General features: G+C 36.7%; 1 protein-coding gene across 2 annotated transcripts; it reads left to right on the plus strand.

Moving 5' to 3' along the window:
- The first annotated feature begins 419 nt into the window (after nt 1–419).
- On the plus strand, nt 420–13,372 carry LOC135783428 (serine/threonine-protein kinase Sgk1). 2 transcript variants are annotated; one of them, XM_065294155.2, is made up of 12 exons: nt 420–704; nt 8,437–8,512; nt 9,737–9,844; nt 9,939–9,996; nt 10,082–10,165; nt 10,251–10,382; nt 10,483–10,595; nt 10,681–10,804; nt 10,889–10,984; nt 11,335–11,490; nt 11,578–11,667; nt 11,751–13,372. In XM_065294155.2, the coding sequence occupies exons 1-12, from the start codon at nt 671–673 to the stop codon at nt 11,916–11,918; spliced, it is 1,239 nt and encodes a 412-aa protein (XP_065150227.1). In that variant the 5' UTR covers nt 420–670; the 3' UTR covers nt 11,919–13,372. The 2 variants fall into 2 exon arrangements, with proteins under 2 accessions (XP_065150227.1, XP_065150218.1); XM_065294146.1 differs by lacking the exon at nt 420–704 and adding an exon at nt 7,636–7,858.
- Nucleotides 13,373–14,335: the final 963 nt, after the last annotated feature.

Genomic DNA, 14,335 nt, shown 5'->3' on the forward strand with positions numbered 1-14,335 from the left:
GTGCGTGTATGAATCCCTATGCAAATGAATTGCATAACATATTTCCCTGATGTACAACCCCTGACCCACACAACCCTCGCTGCCCAGGTGTATCTGTGTATTTAGCTGAATACACACTTCCAACAAAGTCATTGTTTATTCTCAGTATTTTTTCTGTAAGATGTTCTCTGAGTACAGCAAGGGACCTAAGAGGTCACCAGGAGCTGGAGAAGAACCATAGAGATCATCGCAGGTATCGCCCCAGTGACTGCCGTAACCTGGATACTTGTTTCCCCAGGGCGGGACCAGATCTCTCGTGAGACTGCTGCTATCCGACACCTGACGCTTTGTTGTGTTTGTGAAACTCAGGAACAAGGGAGCTGGAAGGACAGGATAGATGCGTCACAAAGCTTTGGTTTCAGCTATCACTGAACTATGAGGGAAAAAAGGAAAGAGGGAGAAGACAGATGAGGCTGGTAATTTGCTGATCTTTGAAACTGAAGCGATGAGTCTACCTCTAATAATACTGCAGCGAGGGAGAGATAGTTTCATCTAGACACATTCACGCATACTCATACATGATCAGAGATGCAAAACTCCTGAGGATACTGCATTTGGAAAGGACTTCCACCTTATCACACTAACAAATAAGGATTGACCTTCTTACTCTCGCCCTGAGAGATACGCTCTCATGAACATGAAGACTGGAAAAAAATCCTTCATAGGTAGGAAGTCTTTATACTTCAACCGATCTATGTCACTCTAACTATTAGTTTATATGAATTTGCACGGTTCTACTGTATGAACAGTGTAACAGTTTATACAATGAATGATGTAATAATACTTTGACCTTAATGCACTAAATGGCAAACTCAAATATGGGTCAATAAACAGTGCATGGCTCCAAAAAGTTTTATGTATTGCTAGGATTGCTATTGCATTGGATAGCAAAATATCAAACCAAGTGCAAACAAATGATATTGACCTTTAATGATTTTAAGCCAATTTGACTATGACGTTTAATAAATAATGACACCATGGTGTGTTAGGTGGATGTAGAAAGTTATTTCCCCTATAATTTACACTGAAAACTATGAAACCACAGTTTATTACATTAACATTGAACATTTGGACAACCAGAAAGTGCCCAAATACATTTTGTTTAGTTATAAAGTGTAACTTTGTGTTTTAATGACATTTCTGCAGTCTGGCTTTGTCCAATTACTTTTTAGGACCATTGTTTTTATATATATTATAGTGAATTTGTATATAAGTCACCTCATTTGATTGATTTAATAGAAATATTCATTACATAAATCTTTATTGTGCAAAACATGCATCAGATATTACAGAGACAAACATGACATATATTGTCTTCAGCTTTGATAGTCAATCCATTCATTCATCATCACAATAGATATAATCCATTTTAGTCTGATCCAGTTGTCCAGGCTTTGATCTTTCTGGTTCTCTGTTTGTTTCATCTGTTACCTTAGTGAGGTTTTTCATTAAATATTGTACAAAAGTCAAAACATTTCAGATTGAAATCCATTTAAACGCGGAAATACATCGTTTTATGAATAGTTTAAAACAAGGAAATGCATTTAGGACTGTACTATTTCTAGGTCGCTAAACAAATGTAAGGAAATTTTCTGTTTACAAAAGGTCAGATTGCGATCATTGCATTTTTTCGAGCATCATTTCAAGATAACAAGGATAAACAGGTTTCAAGCTTGGGATTCCTGGTAAAGACTATTATTACAGCAAAAAGTACCAAATATTTAACTTCCTATATTCTTTAGATAGAGATTTGATTCTTTGACACAGATTTGTATGCAACTTTCCACTCAAATGAATGTGCTTTTAAATTGAAATGATCCAAATGTTTTTATTAAATTAGTAAAAATTTACACAAATTGGTTGTTTTAACCCAGTTGGGTCATATATGGACAAACCCAACAGTTGGGTTAATTTAAACCCAAATGCTGGTTTGTAAGTACTTATAATCCAACAGTTATTTATTATTATATATTTGACCCAACTATGAGTTGAAACAACCAATTTCTTTTTTTAGAAATCCTTGTTCCTTGTAAATTTGGTTGTGAAGTCAGAATGGGTACAATGATGGATAGCATTTGGTCAAAAAAGTACAAACCCATCCGGTTAAATTAACCCAGAAAATTTTAATATTTGACCCAACAATGAGTTAAAACAACCCAGCATTTTGGGTTGTAACGACCCAGCATAGGTTTGATTACAACCCAATGGCCTGGGTTTGTTGTCTCTTTTTGACACAATGGGTTGAAAATAATCCGGAATTTAAAAAAGTTCAACTTAAAGGAATAGTCTACTCATTTTCAATATTAAACTATGTTATTACCTTAACTAAGAAGAGTTGATACATCCCTCTATCATCTTAGTGCGTGCACGTAAGCGCTGGGGCGCGCTGCGACACTTCGATAGCATTTAGCTTAGCCCCATTCATTCAATGGTATCAAACAGAGATAAAGTTAGAAGTGTCCAAACACATCAACGTTTTTCCTATTTAAGACGAGTATTTATACGAGCAAGTTTGGTGGCACAAATAAAACGTAGCGCTTTTCTGAGCGGATTTAAAAAGAGTAACTATATTGTATGGCGGAACAGCACTTTTGGGAGTACTTCGACTCTGCGCAGTAACACCCTCCCTCTCCCATTATGAGAGTGAGAAGGGGAGCGGATTTTTAAGGCGAGCTGAAGTACTCCCAAAAGTGCTATTCCGCCATACAATATAGTTCCTCTTTTAAATCCGCTTAGAAAAGCGCTACGTTTTATTTTGTACCACCAAACTTGCTCGTATAACTACTCGCCTTAATGAGTAGACTATTCCTTCAAAAGCTAAGTTACCTGATTGAAGTTACTTCAACTTAAAAATATTAATTGATACAACATTTTTAGACAACTTTTTGTAGTTCAATAGAACATATCATGAAAATCGTTTTGGATGTTTAAGTGCTATAACTGGGTCCCCAGTGCCTGTTTCAACCTAGAAAATGTAAAAAAGCCAAAAAGAACATCCCAGTAATTTAGTTTTGGTAAACCATTCTCTGCATGCATGTGCAAAAATAGGTAATTGAAAACTGGCTCCCCTGGTGATGTCAGAAGGGGATAATACCACCCCTTAATCTGCACTATCCAACCACGGAACTGCAGTGCAGAGATCAGCTCATTTGCATTTTAAAGGACACACCCCAAAACAGCACATTTTTGCTCACACCTACAAAGTGGCAATTTTAACATGCAATAATAAATTATCTATATGGTATTTTACCTACTTTACATAAGTAACTACAACAAATATTTATTTTACATCAAAACTTGTGAAATATCCCCTTTAACTAATATGTTTAAGTCGAGTTAACTCAAAATGTTAAGGCAACCAGGTAACATACTTTCTTAAGTAACAAATCATTTGTTACAGTGGTTATACTATTTCAGATAGAAATAGGTTGTCACATTATGGAAGTAGGGTGGTTTGTAAAAGTTTCATGTTGATTCTCATTGTTTTAACTTAGAAAGAGGAACAATACACAGAGTAATCTTATCCACGTCATTCAGGTATAGAGATCATATCACTACAGGGAGATCTGTAACAGGAAAACCCTGAACTATAAAACTAAACTCCCGCTGGGAATCATTATAAATAGGCCAGCAACACAGAATCCGTATTGTTAGGGTGTTTTGGTTTGTTGATTTTTTTTATTTTCTGTGCTGGCTGTGTCATAAAATCTGCAAAAGGAAATTTGAACATAGCCTATTGTACTGTATGCATTCAGTGTTATTTGTATACCAGCATATAACCATTCACATCAGAGCTGACGAGTTCATATCATTGAAATCTAAAATACAAAAGGGAATTAAAACATAATTATTTATAATAATATAATTATTTACAATGCGCTATTCACAATGCACTGTGAGAGAAAAATGAAAAGTGATATATCAAATAATAGAAAATGGATACAGGTTGATAAACATATGCAAAATATCATAATTTAGCAAAAAAAATACATGAATTATGGCTGAAGCAATCATCTTCTATTTAAAGTAAATGGGCACCTGTGCATTTCATTGGAAATGAAAAGAGTACTTGGGAAACCTTTTTTTAAATTCCATCTGGTCCCGCATGGAAATTACAGATTTCACAGATCTTTTATTTAAACAATATTTACATGAATACAGTTAACAAACTGTCCACTAAACACCCACATGCCTCTATAACCATCACACAGTCCCTGCTGAGCTTTTAATACAAAAATACAAACGCACTTAATGAGGCATATGCATAACAATAAGAAGAGAGAAAACGGAAGTAGTGGGAGAAAGTCATATGTACATCGTTAACTAAAAACTATACAGAACTAAAATAACAAACATCAGGACTCTGTGAGGCCAGCCAGGCTAAACACAAGAGAAAAATCTAATCTGCATTGGTGTGTAGGTTTGAGGTTTGCTCTAGTCTTAATTCATTAATTCGATGTGAGTATAATCTGCCCAGAGCGTTAAGAGGAGTAGGCAAATGTTGAGAATACCCCCCACCACCTTTAATATGATTCAGTTCCTGCTCACCATAGTATGGCAGACGCTGTCTGAACGATGACATTCTGCCTGTTATGTAAATGGAAACACTGAAAGGACCAGCAGAGACGGCGTCACCATGGCAACACGGCAAGTATAGTAACAGGAAGTGTACAGTAATAGTTGGACCTCTGACAAAAATGACAGGTTGACTCATTCAACTTTCAGTGAGCAGCGGAAAGATTTTACCACCTGCTTATCTAGCAGATCAGATACTGTTACAGTAACATGGTTATACAGGCTTCTGTAAAAGAGACAAAGGCCAAGGTTCAATCATTTAATCTTGGTAAAATCTGGGGCATTTATTTCAGATGGCCTAAATGGGTGAAATCACAAATACAGTAACATATGCAAATACTGTAGAAGTGCCTCTTATAATAAATGACAAAATTTACATGATTGTTTTATGTTGAGCAACACATTTCTTAAGGAAGAAAAATATACATTTAACCCATTTATTCTCATCTACCTATATTATTTATTAATACCTACAACTAGAGATGCAGCGATACCGATACTGGTATCGGGTATCGGCCTCGATACCAGATTTTCTAAAGTACTCGTACTCGTTAAAAGTCCCCCGATACCAGGGATCGATACCACGGTCTGAGAAATGTCTCTGTTTGAGCGGCGTGTAAGGGGTTAATGCCTCTTGTGTTGTCCAAAGAGGCAGAGTTTACAACAAACTGGAAAACTAGTCCCTTGTTTTTTTGTTAAATTATATGACTAAAGCGGTTACCTGTAAATTTAAATCATGTTTTTTATTAAGTACTCGGTATCGGCAAGTACTGAAATGCAAGTACTCGTACTCGTACTCGTATTCCAAAAAAGTGGTATCGGCGCATCCCTACCTACAACGGTACATTTACATCTATGCATTTGGCAGATGCTATTATACAAAACTATTTACTGTATAGTGCCTTTAGGCTTTAGATTTTATCAGCATGTGCATTCCTGAGATTCAACCCCATTACTTTGGTCAGATGAGCAACAGGAAAGCCATAACTAAAATGAATAGTAATAGAAAGTAACAACTGAAAGATGGGATGTTTTAAAATCATGCAACTTACTAAGTCAGGTGAGGTCATGCCATCCGATACGGTTAACGTGTCAACAGAACTTGGCAATCTGATGACTACACGTCTAAAGTAACCCACCACCCGCAGTGTTAAATTGCTCACATGGCAGGATAGGTTTAAAGCTCTCTGAAATACATATCCTCTTTGTATACAATGAAAGGATTTTAAGTACATTACACATTTCAGACCAGTCGGACAGATAGAGCAGGTTATGCAAGAAAATGAATATAGTTTAAAAGTAATTAGCGTTTAATTAATTCTTCCTTGCCAAGTTTACAATTAAATATCTTATGTTGACAAGGCTGGGTTTAACATTTTTATTGGGGAGCCCACACACTAAAAATAAAGGTGGTTAAAAGGTTCTCCACACCATACAACCTAACTATAAAATGAAAAACCATTTGATCAGAGTCTACACTATATAGAGCAGGTATCTCTGCTTCTGGTGAGCTACCATCCTGCACACTAGAGTTCCAGCTCCAACACACCTGTCTGTAATTATCAGGCAACCCTGAACACCTTAAAGGTGCAGTGTGTAAATATTAGAAGGATATTTTGACAGCACTGCAATATTATATAGATAACTACTTTCAGGGGATGTTTAAAGACGACAAAACAAACTGTATTGTTTTTATTACCTTAGCCCTAAATGGACAAACTGTTCGTCACTACACCATCTCGGACGATGACATGTTTGTCTTGTGACGGCTACCATAGCTTCTCTGTGCAATATGCAACCTCACCTACATGCCGCTAAAATCTACCCACTGCACCTTTAAAGGGATAATGAAGATTCTTTTATCAAGTAATCACTCTCATATTGTTACAAACCGGTATAAATGTTTTTCTTCTGATGAACACGAATGAAGACATTTTGAGGAATGTTTGTAACCAAACCATGCATGAGCCCCATTCACTTCCATAGTATTCTTTTTACCTATAAAGAAGTGCATGGTGCTCATGATTGGTTTGGTTACAAACATTCTCTTAAAAATATCTTTATTTGTGTTCATCAAAACAAAGACATACATACAGGTTTGTAACAACATCAAAGTCAGAAAATTATGAGAGAATTTTCATTTTTGGCAGAACTATCCCTTTAATTAGCTTCTTTACCTGTGTTTGATTGGGGTTGGAGCTACAATCTTCAAGGCGGTAGCTTACCAGGAGCAGGGTTGGAGAAACCTGATATAGACTATACTATTAAGGAAATTAGTAGATCCCCTTGTCCAAGGGCTCACTCAACGTCAACCTTGGCTATTGGAGAACTACAAAATCTGTCCTAAAAGGCCGCAAGGGTGCATCATGTTATGGCACAGTTATGCAACTTACAGGGTCAGTGTAACATATTATGAGATTCGGGCTCTGAGCATCCGTTTACGTAAGAATGTACAGTACTCTTCGCACTCTTGACCTGCTGGGATGGTTTAATCATTGAGTTTAAGATGAAAGTCACAGGTTTATCACTCCATCTAGTTAAGGATTTTAGCGCATCTGTTCACCACATAAACACATTGCATTTCTTTTATGCCAACCTTAATCTTATTAACGTCATCCTGCAATATTTCCAACAATTCAGTATTTTGCAGCATGCATTTCATTTCTATATTTGCATGTATGCATTTGCTTTATTCAAAGCCATTTACAGAATAAGGTAATTTCTCATTTTCATTTTCTGTTTCACAAAGACTGATAAGGATTACGATCCTAGTTAATCTGTTTCACCCTGGTGGTGTGATTAGGGGCCAGATGTGTTGTAATTTTCCAGTGGTAGAAAGAGCTCGAGTATTTAATCTGGATTGAATGAGGGGCGCTTCCGTCTCTCCCCGCGTCGCCCCCTACAGGCGAAAGGGAGATTGGTGGAATCCCGTGACGTCACTGTTCACAGGCTCCTTAGTTACACGAGTGACGTCAAGAGCCTCGCCTCCACAACCACGTGCTCCGTATAAAATAACAGATGCGCGCTGGTGAAGAAGACAGAAGCGCTGACTACCCGCCAGTTTAATACCGAGACTCAGTCGTGCGGTTTGCTGCCTGGAGATCAGCGCGGATTAATATAACGGGACGCATTTCTCCTCACTTTTGGATTTATAATTATAATCTATTAATTTCGATGGCTGTTACTCAGACTGGGTGTGATTTGACATATTGCAAGATGAGAGGGATCGCGTCTGTTCTCACCGGTATGTTTGCAGAGATTTAGTTATTCTGGTTCAGTAAATAGATCTTGCTTAATCTTGTTTTTTTTTTAAGAGAAAAATTGTGAGCAATCTGTAATGAGAGACACGATAGATTTGATTTGATTTTCCATATAGGGTCAAGTGTATAACATTCTTGTATAAACATTTTCCATTTAAATTTCCATTTGTTCATATTTTCTATTCTTTGTAATCTCATTTTATTTATTAAAATTTTTTCCAAATGTATTTTTTCTCACATTTAGGTGGTCATTCCATTTATGTTATTATTATTGATGACCGTCCATTTATGACTTATATAATAAGCAATAGCCGCCTATAGAGGCATATACAGTAGTCTTAGCGATGCGTATGTTGTGTAACAAACACACACGGATGATCTTAAAATCTGCATCACAGCTTTTGTGGATATAACATAAAATCTGACATTGACTTTTAGATGCAAAACACATGGATTTTACAGTTATGAGGGTTTAATATCGCATATGGTTGAGATCAAATACAGTGGTGTCAGTGACGTCAGCAGTGGATTTCCTTCTGACGTAAATGCCTCTTTTTTGCAGCTTTTATTAAAGAAAGAAAGATGGGCTTAAACGACTTCATCCAGAAACTGATGTCCAATCCTCCCATATGTCCACAGTAAGTAGTCCATCATTATATCAATATAATTTAATTTTTAAAAAAATCATTTGCACAGTGCATTGCAATTACATATAGAATATATTATATTTAAAGGGATAATGAATAAAAAAGAATAGACACTCAGGAAATTTCCAGCATTCATTCACCAAGGCAACATACATGAGTAGTGTATTTATATATGTCTTAGATGTTTGAAGTTGTAATCTTATCAATCTGCTAACTGTTCAGGTTAATCTGTGCCCGGCGTTAAAGCCAGCACTCAATGGAAAGCAGCTGTTCAGTTGCTCACTTGGGCGCAGTAAGCACCTTTGAGAAAATCCTCCTTGTCCCCTAGATGAGGATAAGGGTCTAATTCAATTAAGTGCGGACCATTTGGTCTTGGAATCAGCCCAGAGTCATTCAGGTCAGACAAGCGGAAAATTTCTCACTGCGTCATCTCTATCCCTATATAATGTTTTCAACATTTGTGTTAAAACTCTGTAGGGTTGTCTTATTAGTCAAATTAAAGACTAACATTTGTGGTCATGAAAAGATACCCATACAAGTTTCAGACAACTTATAGCTTAGATGCTGAAAAGTATTGGGTAGGAGCAAAAAAAATTTTTAAATAAAAGTTTTATTTTTATTTGCTGAACAGCTGCTTTGCAAAGTCAAGAATCCTGCATTTTTATCATACAGTTATCTCGACACCTTACAATATTCAGCAACACTGCCATCTATCAGCCAGAAAATACATTGCAATAATACTACAAGAAAGAAATATTTATTTAAATGAATGTTCCAGATACAGTAAATGCAGTTAAAAAAAAAACATGAGGCCACATCATTGTACAAAAATGATTTTTTGTCTGGCAAGATTCAAATTATTGTAAAATACAGGGTTCCCTGTATCATGGAATTTTACAAAGTCTATTCCTGACGTTGGAAGTCAGGGAATTAATTTATATATATTTTTTGACCAAGTCATGAAATATCAGAGATTTTGTTTGTCACTTTATATTGTAGTTCAAAATGTAATCCGCTTGTTAAGTTGTGATACAATGAATGCCGTTTCTGGGGCATCCTCCATTGATTTTAAGTGAAACTACAATTTGTCTATTTGCATTGTTTCTTAATTTCATGCATTTAAGCTAATTTTTATAACTTGTCAAGATTCCAGGTCTGAAACAAAGTTTCCATCTGAGATAAAATCTGTAACGTTTTCAATCTTCTTTTCCTTAGTACCGAGGTTGATTCCTTCGTAAAAAAGGATGAAAACCAGAACGAGGAACTTGAAGAGAATCATCTATGTCTGACCAATCCCAGGAGCTCCTTGGCGGAGGAAACTCAGTATGTACTGATTCATACCTGCTAACCAGTATTTGATCTGAGTTATTGCATTGCAATCAGCATTACTAATATTTTAATTTTTTTTACTTGACAGGATCAAACCTTCAGATTTTGACTACTTGAAGATCATTGGAAAGGGAAGCTTTGGAAAGGTACAAAGATTCGACTAATGCAATGCACTGCAGTCGGTAATGTCAATCTACATCAGTCTTAACTGTACTGTATCTTATTTATTAGGTCCTGCTTGCACGGCACAAAGAAAGTGAACAGTACTACGCCGTGAAGGTGCTACAGAAGAAAATCATTCTTAAAAAGAAAGAGGTGAGACCTAATGCATGATTACGAATACATGAGAGCCATTCTCGGTCACAATTATAATAACAATCCCTCTCAAATTATATTCTAGCAAAAGCATATCATGGCAGAAAGGAGCGTATTGATGAAGAACATCAAACATCCGTTTCTTGTCGGCCTGCACTTCTCCTTTCAAACCACAGACAAGCTTTACTTTGTATTAGACTACGTCAATGGAGGCGAGGTGAGTAAACAATGTATTCAGGCTCCTGCGTAGCCGAAAGTGGCCACACCTCAGCTCAAAATAGATGTAAACAAACTCTTTTTATCATTTGCTTCTGCAGCTGTTCTACCACCTCCAGCGCGAGAGGGTGTTTCTAGAGCCCAGGGCACGATTTTATGCTGCTGAAATTGCCAGCGCACTTGGTTACCTTCACTCCCTGCACATAGTTTACAGGTATGCAATCGCAGCGCCCCCTAGTGGAGAACACTGTTGCCTCAATTCCGCGAGACCATGGGATTTAACTTGTCATTTTTTACAGAGATCTAAAGCCGGAAAACATCCTGTTGGATTCTCAGGGCCACATTGTACTCACAGATTTCGGTCTATGCAAAGAGGGACTGGATCCCAACGCAACGACCACAACATTTTGTGGAACCCCTGAGGTCAGTTTGATACAAATGGTTTATTCCTAAAATAGCTTGAGACTAGAAATTTAATTTTGAACCATGTCTCTTTATTTTTTACAGTACTTGGCACCAGAAGTACTTCAGAAGCAAGCCTATGATCGCACAGTAGACTGGTGGTGTTTGGGATCAGTACTTTTCGAGATGCTGTATGGACTGGTGAGTCAAGATCTTTTGCATGATCTCACATAGCCTTAAGCATATTCCACAGAAAAGATGCAAATGTGGACGGTTTTATCTGCGTAAGTGCATTGCTTCATTTAAAAATACGCACGCTATATTATTTTTAGCAGCGCCACAAGAGCATCTCATTGCAAAAAATAGTTGGAAGGGAATCTTGCTGAGCAAGAATGAACCACTATTAAAAATAATAACACACCCAGTTTAACACCACAGACACTCAAATTTCTCTTATGATTGATATGAGGCTGAGCATTTCTGTCTGCATATGCATATTTGTGGCCTCAGGAGAGGATATTTTAAATTAATTTTTGTTTGTCTTTATTCAGCCTCCATTCTATAGTCGCAACACAGCCGAGATGTACAACAACATCCTTCACAAGCCTCTGGTGTTAAAGCCTAACGTTTCCAACGCCGGCCGTGACCTGCTGGAGGGTTTGCTACACAAGGACCGTACAAAGAGACTGGGATCAAAAGATGACTTTGTATGTCACAATACTGGTATTACCTTCATGCATATCATTTATTTTCCCCAGATTTGTGTTTCTCATATCAACATTTGTTTCCTGCAGCTGGAACTGAAGTTTCACAGCTTCTTCTCGCCCATCAACTGGGAAGATCTCATGAGCAAGAAGATCACACCTCCTTTTATTCCCTCAGTGGTACGTTTACACCTTTACTGTGTTTAAGATGCCAATGAAACGTTAACATTACTGACATAACATTGTCTTTTTTTAACCAACAGAGTGGTCCTACTGATCTACGGCATTTTGATCCCGAGTTCACCCACTTACCGGTGTCTACCTCCCTCTGCAACAACGACTACCTGCATGTGACCAGCAGCGTACGTGAGGCAGCAGGTGCTTTTCCAGGTTTTTCCTATGGTCCCCCGGCGGATCACGCCTTTCAGTAACGCTTCCGACACGGACCCCGAACTCCCGGAGAGTCCATTCCAGCCTCGACAGATCCAATAATGACAGATGGAGATGTTGAGTCAGCCCAGAAGAGGGACTTCTTAGCTCTTCCAATTTTTTCGACACACGTAACCTAGCAGCACAAGAGAATCGGCAGGATCCAGACACTGCACGTGCCCAGGAGTGTTGTGGGGCGTTAAAAAATGACTAATGACTATGGGAACAGCATCCTGAAAAGATGCAAAAGAAAAGTGTGCCAAGGAACGGATGCACAAGGCTGTGGACAAATTACAATGGTGCACAATGTCACATCGCCTTCTGTGATCATGTTTTTACATTTGATCAAAACGGTTCTTTTCATGATGTTTTATTTACTTGTATTTTCATGCATTATTGCACAGTGGAGGTAAAGGATGGAGGAAAGTACAAAATATATAGATGCTTTGAAAGGGGATTATTTTACACCTGTACAAGAGGATACACAGGCTGCCCGACTCGGATATCAATACATTTTTAATGAATGCATTTATTATCTTCTTCCTTCTGACAAATGTTAATTCAATAACTTCATTACTTATCATACTTTGGCTTGTCTAAGCATTTTAGTTGTGCTCAAAACTATGTGAAACTAGGTATTAGATTAGACTGATTGAAGTACTTCTCCAAAGTGATTGTCTAAATGAGTAGACGACTCCACATGTTCCTCCTAAAAGGATTATTGTGTCTTACTTGTACTTTCTATCCTTTTCTCTCCCTTGCCAGCACTTTTACACAATATGCCAGAATACACTGTTTTCTTTCAAATGTAACTTGGATACATCAAACTGTTTTATCGTACACTTAGCGAAATGAATGTATGTTTTATTTCACAGATAACAATTATGTTATCTGAATTGTTCGGTATCTGTAATCAAAGCATGTCTATTAGATTGTATTGAGTCCATATGCATCATGTACAGAAGTTCTACAGTAGCACAGAAAGGACTGTGTCTTTATTTGTTCAAATTGTGCCTGCGGTTCAGCTATGTTATGTATGTTGTCACAACGCGTGTCTACTATTCCCGTCGGAATTGGTTGGCCTGGATGAGCCAATGTTGTGCAATAGAGATAAACAATTTTTCATACTGTACTTTGTTGGGGCGATTGACTGGTATCACTTGATGAAATGAGGATTTTGAAGCCCTCATCCCCTTTGTCAAATGTAATATATTTAATATCATTGGACCAATAATGTTCCTTACATTATTCTTTAAATAACTACTAACATGGCAATACAGATCAAGTTTATTTTCTTCCATTTTTGGAAGTTACTCGTATATTGTTTTATATTTTTCCATGTATATTTATTTACATGTCACAGATTGTACCTCTAATGAGTATTAAATTCCTGCAATGATGAAATGTTGGAGAGTTATCTATTTGAATGCTAAATAAATATGTCCGAATAAATCCATGCACGTTTCCATATATTTATTTCTCAATATCATTTTTATGTAAAATTAGTTCACATTTGGTTTTGGTTTATTTTAGGTGGTAAATGTTCTAGACTCAAAACATCTCCACTATGGGTCAATATCTTTATAAAGTGCCTTTTGCTGTCCTCATCAGAATCACTCTGTCATCATAAATATAATCCAAAATAATTAAATTCTGAGGTTTTATTATAAATGGCCAAACATTTACACACATACAAGTTCAGTGATAAATCTCTTAAGATATGTTTTTTCCATTTTCTTTTATTGGATATATGTGATTTTGGCATGTCCCAGACACTGCTTAGCTAACTTCAATGTGTAAAAAGTGAATAAATGACATAAATTTTAACTTTTTTATCGACAAGTTATTTGATTTCATTGAAGTCATTTTGCATGTGTCCCTAATATTGCTGTCCACCCTGTCATTTTGGGGTAAACGCCCCGTAAAGAAACCAACTGATGTAGTCATTGACATCCCGTCCCCCATTTGGTCTTTCTTCAGTAGAGGTTAAAACATATAATGCACCCTCAGTAAGTATCTACACTTACTTTTACTTATTTTCATCATATTGTGTTTGTAGTTGTATGGTGTCAAGCTTAAAATGTACACCTTGTCATGAAAATTTACATTACGTTTGCATGAAAGGGAGGAAATATTTTTTGTATGGTGTGTGCTTGCAGTTAATTTATAAAAAGTGCTGGAGCTTGACTAATTTACATTTCTAGCAGCCCAAGGTCTCCTTAATACAAACCATATGAAATTTAACGGAAAATCTCTTTTTGCAGTCTAAAAGGCACTTTTTAGTGATATTGACCCCTATTAAACCACCGTGTATGTGATGAATAAGATAAAACAAACAAAAAAGAGCAATACTTTCAATATAAATTCATTTAATTTAAAAAATTTTACTATTTAAAAAACTACTTCTACTACTTTACAA

This window comes from Paramisgurnus dabryanus, chromosome 19 (assembly GCF_030506205.2).
Source record: "Paramisgurnus dabryanus chromosome 19, PD_genome_1.1, whole genome shotgun sequence".
Lineage (NCBI taxonomy): Eukaryota > Metazoa > Chordata > Actinopteri > Cypriniformes > Cobitidae > Paramisgurnus > Paramisgurnus dabryanus.